Genomic DNA, 24622 nt, shown 5'->3' with positions numbered 1-24622 from the left:
AAAAAAAAAAAGGGGTGAACACAGAGATTCATCCTCCTGTTGAAGACAAAGTCTGCTGTCTGTTCACAGTGATTAGACTGAGCTCCACACATGCTGCTACGCACCGGACGCCGAGCTCGACCGCCGCTCGACTCCAAATCTAACCTCAACAGCCATGCAGAGCAGCCAAACCTTCACAGAAGAAAAAAATAAAAGGAGGAACGAGCAATGTGGGCATTTTCGATGTTTCCATGATGTTAAAATGTCGGATCCAGTGATGCAGTGAAGCTTTTACAGATCTGAAAAAAAAACAACAGTCCAGACACATACTTTAGCTCTCTACAAGATTCCACAGGCTTTGGTTACTTTCAATAAACACATTACACAGTAAACTTCAACCATCTGATATCAGCCGGTCTGTTCATGGGGAATGAAGCTTTGGAAACACTTGACTTTAAAAGAAGTTCTAATGAAAGGTAAAACAGACACTGAGTTAGGTTGAACTGATCTATTTAAACCCAAATAGATGTTCATTCAGTATGATCTGCTGTTCTAAATTACCACTTTCTGTTCAAATGTGTGCTTGACTTTGAACAAAACTCCATAAATGAACAAAGTCTCAGTTTTCCCTTTAATTAGTACAAACCCTCACACCTCTTCATGTACACTCACATATTTGGTACTTTTTTGTACCAAACTATCAGAAACTATAGGAACCATCAGAGCTGGATTTTCAGTTTACAGTGTTCCAATAAAAGGGTCCCTGTGGCAAAAATGAGCTGTGGACCCCCTTACCTCCCCCAATTCTTTCCAATCTTTGAGTATTGTTTATGTTGCTTTAAATTGCTCTTTAAGTACAGAGCTCAAGGCAAGCAACACATGAAAACTTCATGATATTTCAATGAATCTACTATCGATGAATATACACCAAATAAACTATCTATCAAATGATGTCTAAAGGTAGAAAACTAGATTTTGACACAGGCTTCTTCAACATGGCCTCAAGAGTCAGTAAAAATACACAAGCTGCCTTAAAGAGCAACTCATCAGCTAAAAATGTTGCTTTTGGTGAGCTCCCCTTGCTGCTGTGATGTAGGTGTGTATCAGCACACTATGACATCACTGTTAGGTGAGGATATAGGTGCAATAGAGCACACTTCTGACCCCACCTTGAAACAGACCATTATTTAACTAGAGGCTGGTGAAACACTGCTTGTCAGGCTCTTGTCATTTCAGCCTATCATGGTACAGATTTGTATTATTCAATGTGTTTTTAATGAAAACCCGTACAGTGAACCTACAGGGCAAGTAGGTGGCCCCCGTCCTGAGACCCTTTCATCAAGTGTTCCCAAAGCTTCCAGTTATTCAGCAGGGCATCATTCTTAAAGTCAAGTTGCTATGGAGACACCTTCAGGTGCACATCTATTTATGGCAATGTGGAGATGTTTTTACACGTGGCATCTAAATAAAAAGTTAAAATAACACTTAAAAATATTCTTTCTTTTTTTTTGGGGACAATATTGAAATGTTTCCCCCTGAAACATGTTGTGGTTTCTTGTTGGGGAGGATATGAACATCAGTTCAACAGCTGAAGAGTAAAAGGTGCATGTTGCAACATTACTGTGAAGATAAGCTCCAAGATTCTGGGCTTTAATCACAAACACCTGAAGCAGCTTCATTTTCTTACAATATGACCGAATTTGGAGGTCTGCCTTACAAAAAAAATAAATCCCAACAATAAAACAAATTCTTTATAAAACACGTTTGCAGAATCAAAAAAAAAAAAAAAAGTACTAAACATATACTGTATTTTATTCTTCTGAAAAGCTTGTGACTTTAGTTATGGGTACACACGGTCAACGTTACACAAATCTCTCTGATATTTGGCAGCTGTGGGATGGAGCACAGTTTTGGCAAAAAAAAAAAAGAAGCCTAATTTCATTTCATCAGGACCTGTGTGAGCATCCTAGAGAGGAGAGGGAGGGGAGGGGAGGGGGGATTTCTCGTTTTTTTTGGGGGGAGGGAGGAGGCTTTCCTGAAATGTGTGTACCATATCTCCCACACCAGAAGGAAGCATTGAATTATTATTGTTTAATAATACTGTCACAGATTGTTAGGGTACTGTTGGCTGACAGATCGTAGGAGTCGATGAGGTAGCGTATGATTTATGTCCCCCCCCCCACCCCCCCACCCCCCGGTGACACTATCTCTAATAAAACCTTTGGAGAACCTTTTTTTTTCCTTTAAAAAAAAAGCTTGTTACACTATCCAATACTATCTGAATAGAAACCGCATTTCAACATCATTGCTGAGCTGTGGCATCAGATGTGACACTCAGGCTTGTTTTAACACCTTGCATTTTAAAACTCAACCTGTATCCAATCACTGGTTTTGCATTTACACCTGGACTCAAGTCTGTGACATCACAAGTGATCAATGCATCAGAACGAAGCAACATCACTTCATGACTTAGGGCTGTACTGGCATACATTCAGAGATGTGTGAGTATGCAAGTATATGTTACATGTTATGTTATGGCAGGGGGGAGGAAGAAGAGGAGGAGGGGGGAGTGGGGTTTTGTTTTGTCGGGCTCAGCAAAGTGCACCAATTTTTTAGTGCTTTTACCGGGGCTTCATTGTTGTCTTGGCAAACGTTTGCACTCAATCCATGTTTCAACTGTTTGTTTTTTCAATGTTTCAAGTGTAGAAAGTGATGCGACGCTTCCCCTAAAGAGACGAGAGAGCATGGCCGCTCTGTCTAAACTCGGGTGCTTCTAGGTGGGAAGGTGCGGGGGTAAGGGAGAGCGGGGGGGGGGGGGGGGGGTTGTTTGTAGTGCTGGCTGATGGAAGACAAAGGTGCGGTCACTGGAGGACACAGTATTTCTTGTAGTCGGACTCAAAGTCTTCGTCCATGCTACTGGTGTCGGCCATCTTCTTGCCGTCGATCTTTGGCAGGAACTGGGAGTAGTCCACCCCCTGCTGCTCGTAGAAGAGGATGTAGGCCGAGTCTGTGTCTATCTCCTCAGAGTGCAATTCCTTTCAATTCAAAATGAAAAACATGATCATGATTTGAGACTATTTTATAGAACGTTTAAAACTGATTTAAAAGGACAAGGCCGCAACAAATCTCATTCTAAGCAACAATCTATTCATCTATCAAGTATTGTGTGTGTATAAAGCTTTATCTCTCTTGTTCCTCTTTACTACTAAACATAATGAGTCACACTGTTGCGGTGGGTGACATGATCTTTCATTACTGTAGGCACGCACACTGTTTATTTTAATTCAATACCACTAACACCCCAACAAACACATTATTATCTCCTGTCTGATCAATGCTTACAACAAATAGTGTCTTTTTTATTTTTTTAATGTAACTATATATTTGGAGAAATTTCATCAGTGCTGACAAAATCCTAATAATATCCACTGCTGTTCAACTCAGTAAAAGACAGAAACAAAATTCCAAGGTGTGATATATATATATATATATATATATATATATATATATATATATATACACATATATCACACCTTGGAATTTTGTATATATATATATATATATATATATATATATATATACACACACAAGAGAGTAAATATGTCATTAAGCCTGGAGAACAGAGGTCTTACCTTACAGCTGCTGTCATTGTAACAGTACCATTTCTCATTGGGGTTTTTGGCATACGTCACATAGTGGCCTCCTCCCATGATTCCTGAATGGCACTGAGGAGATTTAAAAAAAACAAAAAAAAACTTCACATCTGGAGAAAATTCAAGAGGACCCACATCTGTTTGTGTAAATGTCTGCAGTAGTCTTGTTGCCACAGCAAAATCATGAAAACTAAACCTAAATGTTATAGTGTGTTTATCTGGTACAAATGGTGTTCATTCTTTTTGTTGTGATGTAGTATCACATCATTACAGACACAAAATGAACATGAAATATAAATACATATTGTTAGCTATCAAGGCTTAAATACACAATCAATCAATCTTTATTTATATAGCACCAAATCACCACAAATGTCATTTCTAGGTACTTTACACACAGAGCAGATCTACATTGTACTCTTAAAAAACTGTACTGTCTTTGTGTGTGTGTGTGTGTGTGTGAGACAGCTGTTCAGTACTTACTGATATTGCATAGAGGTTATAGATGGCGTCCAGACCCATGTTGTCTCTGTGCTGCAGCAGTGAGTTATCAGGGTCCATGCTGCTCTCTGTGCTGCAGTCTGAGCTGAGCCCGTTACTGTCTCCGTTCATCAGCACCACGTCACAGTGGCTGCTGGACGCCTCCGTCGTGTTGCACAATGATTCTGACGCCAGCGCCTCTCCTGACCCGTGGAGACCCTCCGCTGCCGCCGCCGCGCTGCCCTCGCTGTCCGCCTGCGTCGAGCCGTCCCGTAGCTCGGCCTCGCTGGCGTTAGCGACTCCCTCTAAGTTCTCCTTGCTGTTGGAGAGGCGGTGTTTGCTGCCCAGCTGGGGCAGGCGTAGCCGGCCTGGCCTGCGACCTCCGCTGCTGGTCTTGGGGCTGCTGGAGGGGCTACTGGTCCGGCTCAGGGAAGGCGCTGACTTCCTGCTAGAGGCGGGGGAGGCTGTTGGGGAAACAAAGGGTTAAACACACTTCCTTTGCAACTCTCTGATTATGATTAAAAGGTCCATTTAAAAGTGTCTTGCAATAACTATGCATCGGTCTTATGATTGATTGATTGATTGATTGATTATATGATCGACCTTTGGGGAGGTTGCAGAAGCCGGCAGGGGCAGAGATGGAGGACAGGTTGTCTTCTCCGACCCTCAGCAGATCCTCACTCTCGCTGCGGGAGTGAAGGCAGTACACCTCAATGTCTCTGGGAGCCAGGAAGGCGCTGGGGTCAAAATTCTCTCGTGGAAACTTGACAATCTTCTGGGACTTGATCCAGCGACCGTTGACAAACTGGAAGCGCTTTAGGTGGACAATCTGAAGAGAAGAACACATTATGAGTTAGTACAGTATCAGCTTTGAAAGAATGCAGTAAATAGTGAGTGTGTCACTGACCAGGATGGGTGGCAGCCTCCAGAGGTCCAGCTTCTTGGTGGCTAGTCGGTGGGTCTTACACTTGGAGCAGTAGTAGAGCTCGTCCTCGCCCAGCTCCTCCTCGCTGGTGAAGGCTTTCAGACAGCTGTCCAGACTGATGGGCTCAGCCTGCGCCCGGCGGGACTGTTCCACACTGCAATGCTCCTCTACGATCTGCAGGGAGAGCAGCATGGTGAGGACACATTCACACTATCCTGTTATTGTGGTCTATATTCTTTTAAAACATTTAATGTCTTTGTTCCCTCTTTTGTTCTTTTTCATCTTTTATGCAGACTCTCTAAAAGTCATTATCATAGGTGCACACTCCTCCAGAGAGCACTTCTCCTTTCACTTCTGTTCTCTATCCTGTTGTGTTAAAATCTTGGGTGTTATCTTTGAAAACAAACTTCACTTTGACCAACATCATCAGATGAAATCGTGCTTTCGGCATCTATATAATATACCTTTTTTTTAATGATTACCTTTACAGCACGTCTAGGCTGTGATTATATCACTGACTTATTAAACCCTACAAGCCTGAAATGCTCCAGCAGAGGTCTGTCAGTAATTCATAGGTCACGGCTTAAAACCAGAGGAGACTGAGCCTTCAGATTCAGGGCCAGTGACTGTAGAATGACCTGCCAGAGGAGATCTGTATCTTTTTTTAAATCTCTCTTTTAAAAAAGCACTTTTCAGACTCTTCTGTTTTTACTGTGTTTTAATAATTCATACCTCACTCATTATTACTGTATCAATTCTGCTTCTATTTATTATTCATCGGGTCATTTCTTCTGTTTTATGTCCTTGTAAAGCTTTTAGTAGCTTGTTTTTGATAAGTGATATATAAATAGTTATTATTATCATTATTATTATTATTATATTATTACTACCACCATCACAAAGCAGCTGATATGACATCACAGCTTGATCACAACTTCACCACAACGTTGAATAATGTGCGTTATCCTTATAAATAAAGAAAATGTATCTCTTATTAGACTTTAGTTTGTTGCTGATCCAGTTGAGCATGAACCAGCTCACTGCTGACTCCTTGTGTTCAAACACTGAACTACAGCAGTTTCTAGCAGATTTGCTTATCAAGGTATTCTCTCAAAACTTGCACTTTCACAATAATACAGGAGCCAAGTCAACCACAGTGATAAAGTAATAAAAGTGTAGGATAATGGAAAAAACCCCTCAGTGTCAGTAGAGCAGGGTCTAAAATTGTCAGGTGCAGTACAAAACACTGAACATCTGACAGTTTTTCATTCACTCACTGTAATGTCAAAGTAAAAATGTCATTTTTTGCCTAATAATTATCAGTATAATCTAATAGAGAAGAAATAACATAGAAATTCACACACACAGTAATAAGTACAGTTTAAATTGACGTACATTGTACACACACATTAACACCTTGAATTTAATTTATCATATGAATCTCAGACTTGTTTGGGGGTGATATCTAGAGCCCCCTGCCTCAGAGTGTTAGTGTGTCTGTATACTTGTATTATCTGTGTCATAGTGGCAAAAAGCACAGATTCAAATTTAGGATTATAGTTAAGGACGGGGTTAGGGATAATATAATGTAACGCAATGTTCACCTAAATGTGTGTGTGTGTGTGTGTGTGTGTGTGTGTGTGTCTCACCCTCTCCTGAGAGGTCTGGTAGCGGAGGTGCAGTGCGGTAGGGTCCCAGTCCACAGCTATATAAGCGTTTCCTACAGAGGCTCTGTCCTCTGTACACTCTACTGTACAGCCTCTACAGAACCTTCACCACACACACACACACACACACACACACACACACACACACACACACACACACACACACACACACACACACACACACACACACACACACACACACACACACACACACACACACACACACACACACACACACACACACACACACACACACACAGGTTAAACATGTTATCTCTACAAAAAAACAATACACTCTCTGCATCTAATCTTTTCTCATTTGTTTCCAAAGTTTTATTCCAAAAATGTATGTCAATACTTTTTTTGTATTGACAAGAAGAGTTTGTATTAGCTTTGCAGTTTACTGAAGATTATTTCTACTTATGGCATGAATCAAATATGAGACTTCATATTTTTATTATATTTTTTACATAACATACATGTACATAACATTTTTCATCAACTGTGATAATCTCATATGGAGCATGTTTCATCACCACCAGATGTGTTCTTCTTTACTTGGTGTGTGTGTGTGTGTGTGTGTGTGTGTGTAAAAAACTCCATGTCTTACCTGTACCAAGGGCACCAGGCACATGAGTTGCCATCCTTACCCACCACCCGTAAAGTGAATGGGTACTGGTAGCCCATACTGTCATCACTGCAGGTTAAAAGAAGAAGAAATAAAAATCATATAGTTTTCTCTTATGAGTATCATAATCTAAAAAGTGAGTTTATTCCACTCATTTCTTTACTAGCTCACACCAGGCTCACTGTTTGAATGTGGCTGATATAAGAGAGGCACTTTTTCCAGTGTCTGTACGCGGACTGTGGTGAATTACATTAAACAAAAAGAGCGGAAATGGATCAGGCTTTAGATAGCTGATACTGATCAGCCCTGATCCTGATTGTACGGATCGGCTCAGGCCGTTCTTAATCATCTTTCCTCTGTTGTGTAACACTAATTGATGGGACTTTGCCCTCTCGCTGAATCTGCTGTCTCCCTGTCAACTGTTCAATAAAGCAAGTGTTACGAAAATAACCTCGGAGAAAACCCTCTGACATTTTGAGGACAACCCAGAGTCAGATGATCCATTTCAGTTTCTTCTCAGTGAGTTCAAAGTACAAAGATAGTAGTATTATGACAAGTTCAGCTGCAGAGCAGAAGGAAACTGTACAAGCAACATTTGCGCATGATGCATCAGCCTACCAGTCCTGTGCATGGTTGCTGGCTTCCTGTGGGGGAAGTGGGCTGGCCAGTCTGGACACCTGGATCCAGACAGCATCGTACAGATCTTTCTTACTGGTGTGGACAGTGCAGGGAACGATGAGCGGCATGCCGAACAGACTGGGCCGGTTCTTCTGAGATGACAGGAAGTACAGCTCTGTGCGCATCTGAAAGAGGACGCAAATATGTGTAAAGTCGTGGAAATCGTGTTAGGTTATATAATGTAGTGGAAAAACATTTATGATATGTCATTTAGCAGTGATCACCATCTTCCTGTGCATGGCGATGATGTATCCTATGAAGGGGCTCTCTTGTACTGGTGTGATGTGACCGTTGGCGACCCCGTTGGCCAGGGGTGTCTCCGGACTGAAGGGTACCACAGTGCTGGGTCCACCGTTTGGGATGAGGACAGGCTTATTGACCACGTGCCCATTAGCAGCTGAGCCATTGGCTATTGGAGTGACGTCTAATGAAGGAGGTAGAGAGAGGAAATGAGACACTGGATTCTCAGATAGACAATAAAAAGTACCCCAAGTTAGAATGTGGGGGGGGGGGGGCAAGGTTCACCTGTCAGCGTGGGCGAGCTCAGTGATGTTGGGGAACCTGGCACCGGAACCTCAAAAGCACACAGGAAACCGTTGACAGACAGACGAACCTTCTGGTTGTCCTGGGGAAAGTTCTAGACATAAAGCATTTGGGAATCAGAGAATGGAGATACTTGCGCATCATGCAGTAAAAAAAATCCATCCTCACATTAAATGTAATTCCATCTAAAATTCAAGACTGACACAAAAATAAAGTAGCCTGTACAAGTTTAAATAAGGCAGTCTCCATCACTGAGAATGTCTGTTCTCTCCTTTCACTGCACTGTCATTGTGCTTTAACACACACACACACACACACACACACACACACACACACACACACACACACACACACACACACACACACACACACACACACACACACACACACACACACACACACACACACACACACACACACACACACACACACACACAGACATCAGAAAGCAGAAAGCAGAGTCTTCTATCACTAATACAGCTGTGTCAGTAAACCATGCTTCCAAACAAGGTCATCTTGTTATTGACCTGCTGTGTTTAGACAGACTTAAAGAAACCAGGTTACTACAATGCGTGTTAATGCGTGTTAATGCCTTCCCAAAATTAGCCCCATTCCTCTGAGTAACCTGGTTACTACAGTGCATGTAAACAAACTGACATTTAGACAACAAAGTCTGCAGTTACTGAAAACCAAACATGCTGCGCCCATTTGAATGTAGAAGAAGAACTATGAGAATGACAGTGTGTGCTGTAGTGGCCTCAGGGTTTCAGTATCTCAGGCTGCATTCCAGCCAGACTTTTCTTCATCTCTCCTCTCATTTCCTGTCTCTACTCTCTCCTTTCACTTCTGTTTTGTCTTGTAATGTAATTAACAGAATTATGCAACAATGGAAAATGTTAAAAAAAAAAAATCATTATTATATGTATCCGTTTCGTTTGGAGTCTAGTGAGTGGAAATGATAATGGAAAATATAATTCCATTTAAAAATCACTTTCCAGAAACACTGTCCCCATCATACTGAGAGTTTTTTTGTTTTTTATTGTGTTAGATTTGGGTGAACTGAGCCTTTAAGTTGATATGTAACTGTGTTGTAGACCAACACAAATGATGCCGTTCCTTGTAGGGATGGGATGATTAACTGACTCGTATCAATATACTGATATGCGAGCGCATCGGTAGAGCAGCCATGAATAGATGTAATTGATGAGGCATTGTTTTTATGTCTGTTCACCTATAGAATCCAATCCATTTAATTATGACATGTTTTATGCCTTTATTTAGAAATATGACACACACAATAAGTTACCTTACATTATGTTACAGAGCAGATGCTGACTGCTGCTGAGCAGTATAGGTGGTGTGTCATAACAAACTCTTGTGTTGAGGATGATGAGGATGGTGGAGGTGGAACAAACACACACACCAGAGAACTATAAATTCAAAGTTTGGCAACACGAGTTTACCAGAGAGACGGATAAATTGACAAATCAAATGCAATTTCCAAAATGTGCTGTGCAGCTGTAGCAGAACAACTAACCTTATTACACACCTGAGACGGCAACATGGTGTGAATGCTGAGGTGTCTGCCAACTTTTTTTAATGGCCCCCTAGCTAAAAGCTCTACTCGTTTAAAGACAATAAGAGTCGCCGGTCAGTTATAATAACAGTGTTTTTACAGCAGCATGTGAATACCAGGAAGAGTTTACATTTTTTCACTTGTCAGCAGTTATGAACAACCCCTTTGTGAAAGGTTAATGTAGTTTTTATTATTCATAATATAGAAACTGCATTTTGCTGCTGAAAGAGTGTTAAGCACATCTGCTGCTTGGCAGTAGTTTTTCATATTGCACTATACCTCACTGATGTTAATCTTGAGCATCCTGATTTGTGAGCCAAGTGTTATAAAAGTGTACTGTACTGTCAACTTGAAAAAGTGAAACAATGCCATTTGTGAAAGGTCATCATTTTATTTGGATAACAAATAATCAAATTCATTGAATTACAGCATCATTCCTTTGCATCGTTGTATTGCATCGAGTCACACCGTGCCAGATCAAATCGCATTGAATCGCACTCCATCGCGATAGGGGGGTGAATCGTATCATATGGGTAATTGCTGCTTATGTATCTTTAATGTATGAGATTGTTGGCAGTGTATTGAGATATGTATAGTATTGGCCACAGACCATGTCTAGTTAGTGGCTACTTTTTGTGTGTAGCACAGTGTCAGTACCTTGATGTTGGAGGTATGGACCTCAGCGAGGAGGATCTGCTCAGGCTTCAGGCTGCACAGTTCACTCAGCTGTTTCTTCAGTCCTGTGTACTTCTCATCCATGTTTAACCTCAGGCCGTAGCGCACAGGCGTGGAGCCGTCCAATTTAATGACTGCAAACACACAACACACACAAGTCATGTCATATTATTAAAAATAATAATAATAATAATAATAATAATAATAATCTTTGTAGTAGTCTTTGTTCCAGCCCTGCAGCCTCCTCACCAGTGATCTCCAGATGCATGGAGCTGTCCATGGGAAGAGGCAGAGACAGGAAGTTGAAGGGGTCGAAGCGGGCGCTGATGTGGCCGCAGGTCTTACACTTCACCTGGGACTTGAGCTGACCGTGGAACAGATCCACCACGATGGAGCGGTTCCTACGCAGGTGGTTCTCCCACGCCTTTAAATGGACACAGACACACAGACACACACAGACACACACAGACACAGGTGAGATCACCTACCACTAATCCTGCTAATCCCTACCCTCAGGATAAACAGAGAACAAACAGAACATCAATACAGCCACATTACCAATTTAAAGGAGCGCTCAGCTGATAGACTGACTGCTATTGACTGCCTGCTCTTCTCCTCAGGCTCTGACTTCCAGAACAGACACCAGAGGACGTCACAGATAATTTCCACAACTCTCATCCCCCCACCGGCTCAGTTTTGTATTTTGTGTTGCATTTCCTTAACTCCTTGTCATAAAGTCATTGTCTTTGTTGACTTCATGAATAGTCTAACGGATTGAAGTGACTGTTGGTGGTTGGTTAACTGTAGATGAACAAGATGCATAATTGTGCACTTGCTGACCTAATTTAAATCACCCACTTCCGTTGACATTAGCCTGCATTTTTATTTCATCAGACTTTGCAATGATGTAAGTCGTGATGTGTCATAATCTCAGTGCAGTAGTGAAACACAAAACACAGTGTGAGTGATCACAGAGAGCAGGAGAGGACACAGGGGTGCTTAATCAGCTTTGACTCAGCAAGTTTAATTTCTGCTGTCATATGACCACATGAGGTAAATATATCTAAGACAATAAATAACATAATACTTTGGGGGGGGGGGGGGCTCTCTTTCACTGCTCAGTGAGTATAGTGCTGCTTATTGTCATCTACCAAAGGCAAATGTCTACGTAGTAATCATTGACTGGCAATTGGATGACAATACCCAGCCAGCATGTCCATGTGGGCCCCATAAGGGTTTTCAATATGGGTCCAAAGTGGGTTTGTCCACAATTTATGCGGTAGCCCCATCTGTGTCTGCCCATATGGGCTTCAAGTGGGTCCTGACTGAGTTGCAGATGGGGCCCATCTGTTGAGTTAATCGAGACCCATGTACGCCCCATATATTTGCCCATACTGGGTCTAAGTAGGATCAGTATGGACCTCAAATCGGGGCCCACTTAGCCAGCCCACATGGGCTTCACATGTGGGGCCCATGTTTCTGAAACAATATGGTTCCCATACAATTTGCCCTGTTTATGCCCATGCCCCCTTAGCCCACTTAGATCCCTTATGGGGCTCATACAGTCAACCCATGTGGGCTTCACATGTGGGGCCCATGTTATTGAAATCATGTGAGACTAGTACAATTTGCCAAGTTCAAGCCCATACCCACTCCACCAGCGTAGCCCACATTTAACCCATGTGGGGCCCACATGGACATGCTGGCTGGGTAAAAGTCTATGGAAGTCATTATTTGCCTAATTCCCTTTAAGCGTGAGCAGTGCAGACTAATCAGCAACATATTAACACCTCTATAGCTTCACACAAAAGAATGTAGCACATACAGTTATAGTTATAGTAGCACATATTGCAGATAATAGTGATGATAAAATGGTGTGAAGTCAGACCTCAGAGGCCACCTCCCAGTCGGGCCGACCGTCGCTGTCCTTCAGCTCCACGTAGGGCTTCTCGTGGACCCGGTTCAGATCTTCATGGAGGCCGTCCAGCAGGAAGGCCAGCAGCTCCTGGGAGTCCTGCTGCTGGAAGCCGTTGAAGCGAGGGGCATACTTTGCTATCGTCCACTAGAGAGGAAGATATGACATAATAAATCTTACTGTTTGTGTGACTGTCTTTGAAACCAATGCACCATAAAACCCTTTGCATAGAGAGTTAGGGATAAAAAACACCACTCACCCTGAGTTTAAGTGGAGCCACGTTCTTCTGCGTCCCGCTCCACAGCTCCATCACCAGGTCGCCGTAACACTTGGCCATGTGACCTCTCATCCCGATGGGGTTGGTTCTGTAAATGCACCGACACGTGCTGAGTGAGTGAGATTAAAAGTTCATATTGATGGCGAAAACATTTACACCAGGCTGATAGAGTGAAACTGCACCTGTTGAGCTCATAGAGGTGTCGCCCTGAGATGAAGTAGTCTGTGAGAGGCTTGGTGTTGCTCACGCACTGGATGCTGGAGTTCATGAAGCAGGTGTTGCCAAGGTTACTGAGGCCAGTGGCTCCTTTCTCTGTAGGAACTGGAGGGGAAACACAGATGTGCCGGTTGCAATTAAAAAAAAAAATTGACTGAATTACAAACACCAATACTGACCTGAATATGTTTTACTACCTCACATAAAAAACTGTTAAAAATAGTCACTCTGCAGCTGTGTGACAGATGAAAATAATCTCTCATCATCATTACCCAACAGTGACACAGCAGGAAAACTATTAATAGCAATCTTCAGTAGGACTTTTTTTTCTCTTTTCTTTAGTCACTCATGTCTGCTGGTTTATAAATATTGTATCTAGGTAATTCTTCAATAACAAAAACAGCTTGTTTTTTCCTTACTCTAAACTCTATTAGAAACTCTATTCTTGAGTTTTAATCTTTCATATAGAAAGAAATATGGAAGAAATCATTCATTAATTATTTCTGTCATAACCTTGTCGGAGGTATACAGGGAATGTTTCTTCTTTCATACATTAAAGGAAACTGCTATTAACGGATTATCCATTGATCTTAAATTGCTATTGTGTGCTGCAATGACTACATGTGTGACAATTGAAAAATTACCCTTCCAAAGTGCTATGTGATGTAATAGAGCACATTTCACACATCTACCAATCAGCACATGGTTTATAAAGAAGCTTACCTTTGTGTCTGTCCATTTTGCTACTGTTGGCAATGAAGGACATTTCCTCTGGCCAGCTCATGTCTTTGTTTCTGACTGTGGAGGAAGACAATTATAGATGAAAATATCTGTTGGTTGTAGTTGCTACTGTGAGGAGGAAAGAGTTATGTATACTCTGGATTTCATACCCTCAATAACCAGCTGCTGCTCATCCTGGATCTTCAGACTTTCCAGAGTGTGATCTTCATCGTCCAGGAGGGTGAGGTAGTTCTGTAGGAGCACAGTGAGAGGAACATGTTGAAACTGGGAGTAATTCTAGTAGATAACCTTTGATCTGTCAAGACGACACAATTACTCTGCTCTTCTTTTTTCTGTCAAGGACCATAAAGCACAGCTGTATTCACTTGGTAGGAGTTATGGGACAGAGATAAGGTCCCTTGACATGTAAGTATAAAGTGCACATTTTTAATGCACTAGAGTATTTATTTTCTAACATTCAAATGATGAAAAGTCTTAAAAGTAGATTTTGTCACATGGCCTTGGGATTGGTCATAATGCAGGACTTACTTAAAACCCACATCATGTTAGTCGATACTATGCTTTGTTAGGATATATTCCCAACATATTTGAATTACATTAGCACAAACAGTTATGTACAGGGGCCCCTGGGACACTTGTGTACTTTGCTTTGATTATTACCATTCACTCAAAAACTGTGAATTCAGGCAATATAGGAAATCATAAGTAAATTATCTATTTTTATTGCTATCTATATTCAATTTCTACCATTAGTTATACACACAAGAGGATGCAACTGTACAAGTAGGGTGATGTGATACACAATGTGGTTCATATGATAGAAGATTATTCAAGGTTTTAGTGTTGTAGTAAACCTCTGAGCACCATCAGTAAAGTAGATCTATGTGTTAAAAACCCAGTGAGAGAGTACTGTGGTTCTGCTGTGGGTGCTTTGGTGCTTACCTCACTGTTGTAGAGCCAGAGTCTCATGTCCTCCTCTTTGATGCGGAGCCTCTGGGACAGGTACAGGTGGATGTCCTTGATGGTGCCCATGCGGCTGAAGCAGCCCGTGTAGGCCAACACCCTCTTCAGGGGGGCGTTCGGGGATGGAACATTACCTGCTTGGGTGCAGAAAGAGGAGAGGAGGTCATTTTAAACATGAATGTATATCTGAACACACTTCCTTTAACTCACCTGAAATCTAGTGTTTGTTCTTCTGTCATTTAAATCTAGGTCTCAATCCAAATCAGCTAAAAACATGTCTCTGAAATCTGATTAGTTGCTATAGTAACCACACCTTCTAGCTCACAAATGCAATCAAATCAACGGTGTATAACTGACCCACATGGATATCAATACCAACAATAGCATTCTGCTATCTGAGCATTAGTTGTAAGGAAGCAGCAAGAAAAGATCATTCTGTCAATCAGCGCACACTTGATTGGTCAATCATCTTAGTGTATTTAGTGGACTTAAATCAAATACAAACCAATCAATATTAGTCCTGTTAAATGAGGTTTCATCTCAAATGATACTGATTTCATAACTGGTGATTTTTTTTTAAGGTTTGATTTTTTTGGAAATGTTACTCTTTCTGTCAACACAGCCTTGCTATTCAGTTACATCACAAAAAGCGAATCATCCTCTACACTCGTTGGGAGTGCTCCGCTAATGCCTCAGGCTTTGGGTGCGTTCTGTAATTAGATCCGTGTTAGACATCGGGCCACATGTCTGGGGGGGGGGGCTCGATGCCCCGGCGATGACAGGAAAAGGTGCTGCTCAGGCAGAGTGTGAGTCATGATGAGGACTCGGGGTTCGCGCTGAGGCCAGAAACCTGATACGTTAAGTTGATTTGGAGCAGAGCTCTCATGCTGACTGCTGATGACATCCCTGACAGACCGTGTACACTTTCTGCTTTGTCATCTGCATTGTTTTTGCAGCTTGGCATATTCTGTTTATAGATGGACTCCATTATATCCATTTAGACTTAATGTAAAAACTCAATTATGTAATTATATATAGGATTTAAACTGAGAGCAAATTGGACATGAACTGACTAAAGTGGAAGTGACTGAAATTGAGTGTTTTGATTGAGCTTCCAGTAACAGACAGACCTCATTTACACCTGTTTGTGCTTACTGATAGCATTCTGTCTGCATTCTGTTGGCATTTTAGATCCTGAGGTGGCACTGATCATCTCTCAGAAATATGTTTTGTGTTAAAAAGTAATGTGTCACGCAGGTTATGCAATTCAACTCATCAGTTACCTGGCTGCTTATTCAAATAAGCATCCATTACTGTTGCACAATGTTATTGTGGAGAGCAACATCGAATGAGAGACGGGAAGTGGCTCTCAGTGATGTCATCCTTTTATTGATGTACAACACAGGGGACAGGAACACAGAAACACAGCAGCAAAACACATCTGTTGTCAGCTTAATCATGTTTAAAACTATAAACCAGCACAAAAAAGAGCATTACCAACATGAACAAGCACGTTCTGTAGTTTGTTAAATTTGTTCCAAAATGCAAATGTTAATCTTTGTTAGTGTTTGCGTTCATTTTGGTACTCGTCATTTTGGTGCAGGTTTATAGTTGTAAGCAAGAGTGAGGCGACTCTGATGTTTCTTGACTGTGTATTTTGTGACTGTGGTTTTTAGGTCACTATCCTCCTGCTTCCTGTTTCTCATTCCACGCTGCTCGCCACAATAAATATAAGTATCATATGCAAGGGATTGCAACTGGGTTTTCATTTTTGATAATGCAAAAGTAGTCTAATGCTTACTTTTTAATGGCAGTTATATTGTAATGTAACACACTATTTTTTACAAGTGGTGCTACATTCACTGACACTGCAGGTAGTGTTAATGTACAACCCTCTGGCTATTTTTGCTATGCACTATTTTCATTGTACATGTACAAGGACAATAAAGACTATTTTATTCTACTATAAATGAAAAATTGAAATGTATTATTATGAAATCATTGACATGTATTTCAATGTGTCCTCTGTCACTTAGCTGGATAACAGTTAAGATGATGCAATGATAGATGCCTAACTGTCTAAGCAGATGCTAAAGGCCACACAGGTGGAAAAAGTAGAAATGAGCCAGCTTGTTGTTCATTGAAAATGGAAATGAACCAGCAACCGCAAGCTTTAGCAGCACTGCAGTCATAATGCAACCTAACACTCTGACAATTGTGTTCTGATTGAAAACCACAGTGACCACAGAGAAATAGCACAGACAGAGGTGAAAACTAAAACACAAGAAATGTAACCAACACAGACTGACAACAAAAGCTAATACAAAAATGCTGCAAAAAGGGTGACACTTTAAAATGATATTTTAATAGCTGTCCAGTATTACTATGAGTATGTAGCCTTTTAAAAATGACTGGCATGATCATCATTTTAGGTTCTGCTGTGTTGTAAACAATTTGCAGCTTTTTTGTATTTGCTTCTTTACGTCTTGTAGATATTGTCAAATTGGTGATTGTGGTTCTAAAATTGTTTGTAGTGTAGTTACTTGCAGTTTCTTCTTTTAAAGATATAACATATCAAAAGTGGTACTGTATGTGTCATCAAAGCGGTGTAGAAGCTTTCTTTCTTCATTCTCTCTTCTTTCTCAGGCCACAAAACAAACTGAAACTTAAAAGTCGAAATCATACAGACGCTCTTTAAAAAAACCCATTAATCTTTGCTAAACCACAACCGCAATGTAGCTTCAATGAGAGAATAGAGAATGCATTTGATACTGCTGACATGCACACAAACTGTAGATTCTTAACTTTCCAATGCTCTTTGTACAGTATGTGTAGCACATGTAAGATAATATATTGTGTTTATATAGCTGGTACATATAAGAAAATAAATAAATAGTTAGAGTTTCTACTATCTTGTTTGTATTAGAACTAAGTGACAGAATGTCAGCATTAATATTTGTGTATTCCTGTCACAATTCCTGTCAAAATGTTGACTTTGCTTTAGCGCTATAACCCCACACTTTGCTTTGGAAATAGCCTGATGATATATCTACCAACCATGATGACATTTCTGCTCATGGCAACAATGTTTCTATAGTTTCCAAATGTCTCTGCATTTAGAACCAGGTGTAAAAGAGGCCAGTTAGTGGTTTTAAATAACCTTCAGTAAGCTTTTATCTATATTATTTCCTATTCTCAATTCTACTGTTTTATCCCATGTGGTAGTTTCTTGTCATAAAGCTTTAAGAGGAGAAATAGAGTAGATTTAATGATCATTTTTGATTGTTTTTGGAGGTTGGAAGTGTTCTAAAAGTCAAATGAGTGATTTCAATTTGCAATATGCCTTAAACTGTTATCATGCTCCAGCCTATTCCAAATATGTTTCCATATGACTCTTTAAAAGTTTGCTTTGTTATGATTCAGTATACTGATAATGCAGATGAGTGTAGAGCACTTAAAGAGGGCTGTCAGAGATGATACTTGAATAGCAAGGTCTGTAGAGACTGAAAAAGGTTTGTGCAACTTTTAAAGTGATCGGCAGTGTTTCCCCCCCCCTTCATGGGCCATGGTTGGTTTATTCTGCTGCCCACTCCAGAGGACTGCCTGGGCTGGATCAGTCCACTCAAGGAGGATTAAAAAAAAACAGGGGGGATGCAGGGATGCTCAATGAAGCATTTGTCGACGGCTTGTTCTGGTCTTGCTGCAGGCTTACGTTACCTCTTGGTGGGGGTAAATACGGTGGGAACATTCGCAGGCTGGTCATACCCATATTGACCCAGATGTTGGACTGGGGGGAGCGTGTGGCCGGCTGCTGGCGAAGGAAGAGGAGGTAGCGGGGGAAGAGCTCCAGTTCTGCTTTGGCTGTCTTGCTGTCTAGGATTACCTGCAGGGGAGGAAGATCATGTCGATCTTTATTCTCTGCTGATGTGAATGGAAAGCAATACAATGTACTGATGGACTGAACACCATAGTCTGACTATAGAGACATTTAAATCATCACTTTTAAACAGATAGTCATACATACGTAGAAATGCTCACCAAACTATTCTTTTTTTGTTTCTACTGTAAGGATGCTGAATGCTGATTATTAAAATGACATAAGAACATTTTTCTTTTTAAAAGGGTTTTTTCAGACTAAGTAAAAAAAAAAAAGATGCATAGATATTTTTGCTTTTCACGTCACAAGTCCTCAATTTTCTAACCTCAATGATAATTATTTAAAAACACCAACATTTTATCATATTTTTAAACAGACATAATACACAACGACAAACAAAACATAATGTTGTACATAAGGGCGAAAAAAAGAAATAATGGAAAACTAAATAAAACAGAAAAAGCCATGTTGGATTAGGTACAAAACATCTGCCTTCAAAAATAACACCTATGCTGTAACAAACTGGAGCTATGCTATAAATCAGACTTAGGAGTATACGGTGATGTTATCAATATTTCCTACAGTTCAGACCTGTGTGACAGACATAGTGAAGCCCATTATGTGTGTGTGTGTGTGGAGTGTGTATGTGTGTGTGTGCAGTTTTCACTCACCGGTCGTGGCAGGCTGAGGTTGGCTCCGTACCAGTGGTAAAGTGCCCGCCACACCGGCTCTGGCATCGTCTCAAAGTCTCGACCTGGTACCAGCTGCAGGGATCGCTTCAGCCTTCCTCCCTCCATGGTTAACGTAGGGGCCTGCAGGGGCACAGAGACCCAAACACATTTAAATATCGCCACAAAATCATACTATTCTGCAACCTTTAATTACAAATAATAGATTGAGACTGTGTCCTAATGCTGTGCGCAAGCTGGCAGCTTACTATCATTACAGTAAAATGTAATGATAGTGATAAAACAAAAGAAGAAGAAGCAACATCTGGTCCCCTGGAGCTTCTGCCAGCAGAGGAGGAGCGCCTCCTAAAAAGGAAACTCAGATGATTTGAGGGTTTTATCTAAGAAGCTGCCACACTTCTGCTTCTGACACACTGTTGCCTTGTTTCTGTATGTGCTATGTGGAGTGATTTATTGTCTTTTTAAAGATCTGGATCACATGTGGCATTTAATAACTTTTCTTTGTGTGCCAGCCTTTTGATTCGTGTGAACAGACGAGTCTGAGTGAGAAAACTAATCCAGAGGGAACGTAGAGTTGCTGGAGTCCTCTCTGAATCTGAGTAGCTTCACACTTCTCATGTGTCAAACATATGCTTGAAGAAAAGCTGTGAACATGATGAATGATGCATACTAATGCCAGACTGCTATTTCTCTATCTTTTATTTTTGGCAGTTTGCTGTATGTTTTCAGTTCCTCACTTCAACTGCTCCTTACTGTAAATTTACACAGTTAACCACTGAACCTCCTGCTTTTAGCTCATGATTTACAATGCTTGTATTGTCTGTGTGCTGTTTATACCTAACCAGCACATAATCACAATTTCAGCCTGGACACAATTAAGTCAAAGCCTGATGTTATAATTTCCAAAACGAAGTGATTAACATTCTTAACCCTTACATACCTCTCATATTCTGACTCATAATTATTCTCTACACCAATTTACATTCATAAATTCCCCATCAGTCATTAATAAATATTTGATTAATCCTTAATGAAGCTGTGAGAGAGTGTATTCTATTTATTATGGGGAAAAAATACATTCATAATCACTTTTTTATGGTCTAGGAAAACATTTTATAGAATATGAAGAATACAACATGCTTGAATGGAGTTTTGTACATTTGTATATACAAAATCAGCTGCACAAAAAAGTTTTAAAATGATGCATGTTAATTCCATTTTTGTATACTGTGGGTCACATGAGATAAAGTGTGGCTAAAAGAAATGTGTATATTTACAGCTGTCAAATGTAAAAATGGGTCAAATCTGCCTCTGAACACTATGTAAGGGATAAAAACAAATGAAACTTTCCTGGACGGTGTATAAAGAACATGCTGCTCCATGATGAACTGATGCAATCACACTAAACACACATACACATACACATACACAGACAGACACACATATCCTTGCCTTCATGGGGTCGGTGTTGACCAGAGCCTGGTTGTCGATGGCTCCAGGTCTTTGTGCTGCCAGCTGGGAGGGGAGATGACCGTTGGCTCCAGAAAAACACTGATTGTTATTGTCCGATACGTTGTGCTGACGGGCGAAACAGCTCTCTGTGGCGGAGGGAGCTACCTGTGGGCTCAGGGCTGCTGGGACACGGGGGGTACGAGAGGAGGGGGGGGATTAGCCAGGCCACACATGGGGGAGGTTACATTTAACCAAAGTGGTCAAGTTGATTTATGTACATGACTAAGAAGTTTTGGCATTGTAAGGATTCTCTTAAATAAAAGTTTCCTTATACTACAGTAAAGTGAACTACACAAAAACTTCTTGACTAATTCTTGAAAAATACCATTGATGCTGATTTTTTTAATGCACAACTGAGTAATAGTCTACTGTCAATGATTCTATCCATCCATTGCAACCATGTGATGTTCTAACCTGATGCACAGAATCTGTCTGGAGAAAGGCAAAAAAATACCTGGTAGGTGATTGGATGAACCATCAGTCTATCGCCGACCTACCTAAGTGTTGCCCACCCTGTGTGCTACTTCTTTCATTGAGTGTGATGACTAACCTGTCTCTGTAGCCTCTGAGGCGCTGGACACAGCATCAGGTGACCTCTCCTCCGTGGGGCTGACGGGGCTGATGGCTCCCAGTCCTACCAGTCTGTCTGGAGGGGCGGGCTCTATGGTGGCCGTGGCCATCGGAGTCCGCAGCGAGCTCAGGATGGACGGCTGCTCCACCACGATGCCCTTATGCTCCTGGACAGGGAGACAACAGCAGGGACTGCCCTGTCATTGTTTAAAGTGATAGCTCAGGTTAATGTGCTGTTTGCTTTTATTACAGACCCTTGCTTGTCTCTCGGTTTAGGGTTATTGTGCAGGACGCAGCACCAAACCTGTCCTCAGAAACTAACATGAGCAGTTTAACACAACCGCAGCTGTAGCACTGTTGTGTTTAGAAGGAGGGAGAAAGATCTTTAAATGGTCTCTTTAAGTGGAAGAGACACATTTTACCTAAACCAACACTTCTAAACTTGAGGAAAAATGATTATATTACCACACATTATACACACCACAAAGTTAATAAAGGGGATGTAGCTTAAAGGCCAGGCAGGGTTTAATGCTGTGGTCATTGTTGGCTGTTTTTCCACTGGATAAACAACAAACCACTGAAGAGATTTGTAGATAGGATTGAGAATGTTCCTTTGCTGGAGCCAGAAAAGTTGCACTGATGATGGCACAGATCAGCAGTGCTTGTGTCGCCACTGATTAACACAGATGTACAGGTGGGTGAAAGTTGAAATGCCAACGTTTAAATCAACACTGTTTCTACAGCAGCAGCCTCTGCCATGAACTGCAGAGCTGCTGACTGATATAAAGTGTGTTAATACGGATTGGTTAGACCAAAATAAAACAGGGAAAATGGCAACTTTGTTTCTTAAAACCTAAAGGCACTCCATCCCAAACCAATATCACATACCTGATACGTACAACATTGAGACACCATTACTTTTCAAATCTCATGATGTTGAACAGTATGCAGGTTGTAATGGAGGTTATGGAGCGTTGATTTTAGTATATATATCCTCCTTCTTTAACTTACGTATTTAACATAGTCCTTCCACTGCTGCCACCACACCATGGAGATGAGGAACCAGTTCTGGCCTTGCTGCAGCCCATGTCTGCTCTCTCTCTCTAACCAACCCCTACACACACACACACACACACACACACACACACACACACACACACACACACACACACACACACACACACACACACACACACACACACACACACACACACACACACACACACACACACACACACACACACACACACGTCAATTCAACGACCAACAATCATTAGGTCCAACAGTATATTACTAAATGTTGTGCAGAAGAAATAAAGAGGACATACCTGATGATCTGTCCCTCCTCTTCAGGAGTAGCAGGCCTGAGCCCCAGAACTATGTGGCAAACCTGCAGAGATGTGGAAAACACATGAATAAATAATCAATTCTGAAAGTTCATATCAAACCCATAAACAACTGCATTAACTGTGTGTACTGACCTGGAAAAGCAGGTTGAGGAACTCGTTGGCCAAAGCGCTCTTCACACTCCAGATCTGGTAGTCCTCCAGGGTCAGGTGACCCAGCTGGTGAGCAGTCGAAAGACAAAAAGAAGGTCAGCACACTCAGATTCACTTTTCTCAGAATATACACTGCTTTGAGACCTTGAGAAAAGACTGGAAGAAATACTCTTCATCTGATATTGTTGGGTGAAAATAGCTCTGGTGTAAGACAAGAAGGCATGTGACTGGAAGGTTGCTGTGGGTGTACTGGTTTTGATAATAAGTGGGACAGACAGAAGCAGGAATATGAGTGTGAAGTGGTGCCGACTTTCTCAAACGAAGGTTAAAAAATATCAAATTTATATCACAGCGTAGGGGATTAACGGAGAGGGATTAACTTCCTGATAGGAAGCGTACATCAAAGTTGATTCTGTCACTGTGAGTTGAGTCTCACCTTGGTCGTGTCATGCATCTTCAGGATGCCCTCTACTATGTCTGACACACTACTGTGCAGCTCCTGCAAGGCAACAAAAAAAGAGAAAAACACATATCAGCATGACACAGCTGACAACAAGCACCTCGTCCTCTGCTGATATAAAGAGGAACACAACACAATTCTGGAAGAAAAACAAGCATGGATTTAGAAATGTGAGATGAATCACAGTTCTAGGATTATTGTCAACATGTGTTTGTTTGCTACGGTATATACAGAGCCAAATGGAATCGGTGGATTTTTTTTTTTGAGTTTTCTGCCGTGATCCAGAATGAAAATCTGTGGAATTCTGCAGAGTATTTTTTTGTAATGTGATAGATAACACAGACTATTTTAAATGAATTAGAGCTCAGACACATTGCTCTGGAAGTGAAAGCAACACAACAACACAACACAAATCTCTTCCTCTCTCTCTACATATTGCTGTTAGCTATGACCCACAAGTGTGGTTTTATATGTCCAGTGTGGACGGCTACTTGCTCAAAGTCACATTTGATTGGTTGAACTTTTATAAATGCCTCTGAGTACATAATGAGTAAACTATTTTTTAGGGTTAGGGTTAGGCTACATTATAGATAAATAACACAGAGACACAGGATTAAAAGTGAGATCCAGTCATTTTCATTTCACAGGGTCTTAACATTTTCAGTTTAACAAGCAGCATCTCTATTGGTGGAAAATCTGCATAAAATCTGTGAGCCCAGATTCTGTGTGGGCCTGGTTATAAAGCAGCACAGATTATTCCATCAACCTGTGATTAATGATTAAAAAATGACCACACAGTCACTGCAGAAGCTTATATTCCAGTATAATGAAGATAGTGGTGTGACTAGGCTAGGGCAAGCAACTATAGGTTTGAAAAATGTCCAAAATTTCACAGGATTGTGAGAAAACAAAACAAAACTGTACTTATCTTTGAGTAGTACCATTCTACTCCTCTCCAAAGTACTCTATTTAACTTTTTCTCCTATTCTCAGAAACAATTCCTGTAGTCATCTTTACTCACTGTGTCCAGACCCACCAGCAAATCTTCCACAGAGACAAATCATCTCCCTTTTAGTCTCAATATGCAGCACACATACTC

At 41.1% G+C, this 24622-nt stretch overlaps 1 protein-coding gene across 3 annotated transcripts in view; it reads right to left on the bottom strand.

Moving 5' to 3' along the window:
* Nucleotides 1–2208: 2208 nt before the first annotated feature.
* Nucleotides 2209–24622, bottom strand: part of usp32 (ubiquitin specific peptidase 32) — a 60980-nt gene continuing 38566 nt past the window's right edge. Inside the window, exons 9-34 of one of the 3 annotated variants that reach the window (XM_053321152.1) lie at nt 23500–23562; nt 23046–23129; nt 22893–22954; nt 22576–22678; nt 21545–21761; nt 20935–21116; nt 19465–19605; nt 18682–18799; nt 14896–15053; nt 14103–14184; nt 13936–14010; nt 13179–13317; nt 12979–13084; nt 12693–12866; nt 11054–11228; nt 10787–10938; nt 8536–8647; nt 8235–8434; nt 7951–8135; nt 7315–7401; nt 6687–6807; nt 5020–5211; nt 4716–4941; nt 4116–4576; nt 3612–3704; nt 2209–3014 (exon numbers count right to left, since the gene is read on the bottom strand). In XM_053321152.1, coding sequence (XP_053177127.1) covers nt 2841–3014; nt 3612–3704; nt 4116–4576; nt 4716–4941; nt 5020–5211; nt 6687–6807; nt 7315–7401; nt 7951–8135; nt 8235–8434; nt 8536–8647; nt 10787–10938; nt 11054–11228; nt 12693–12866; nt 12979–13084; nt 13179–13317; nt 13936–14010; nt 14103–14184; nt 14896–15053; nt 18682–18799; nt 19465–19605; nt 20935–21116; nt 21545–21761; nt 22576–22678; nt 22893–22954; nt 23046–23129; nt 23500–23562 — 3882 coding nt within the window. In that variant the 3' untranslated portion in view covers nt 2209–2840. The remainder of the gene's footprint in view (nt 3015–3611; nt 3705–4115; nt 4577–4715; nt 4942–5019; nt 5212–6686; nt 6808–7314; nt 7402–7950; nt 8136–8234; nt 8435–8535; nt 8648–10786; nt 10939–11053; nt 11229–12692; nt 12867–12978; nt 13085–13178; nt 13318–13935; nt 14011–14102; nt 14185–14895; nt 15054–18681; nt 18800–19464; nt 19606–20934; nt 21117–21544; nt 21762–22575; nt 22679–22892; nt 22955–23045; nt 23130–23499; nt 23563–24622) is intronic. The other 2 variants (XM_053321153.1, XM_053321154.1) reach the window with 2 other exon arrangements.

The sequence above is a fragment of the Scomber japonicus genome, chromosome 6 (genome assembly GCF_027409825.1).
Source record: "Scomber japonicus isolate fScoJap1 chromosome 6, fScoJap1.pri, whole genome shotgun sequence".
NCBI lineage: Eukaryota > Metazoa > Chordata > Actinopteri > Scombriformes > Scombridae > Scomber > Scomber japonicus.
The sequence above is the reverse complement of the archived record's forward strand: the minus strand, read 5'-3'. Positions and strand labels throughout refer to the sequence as shown.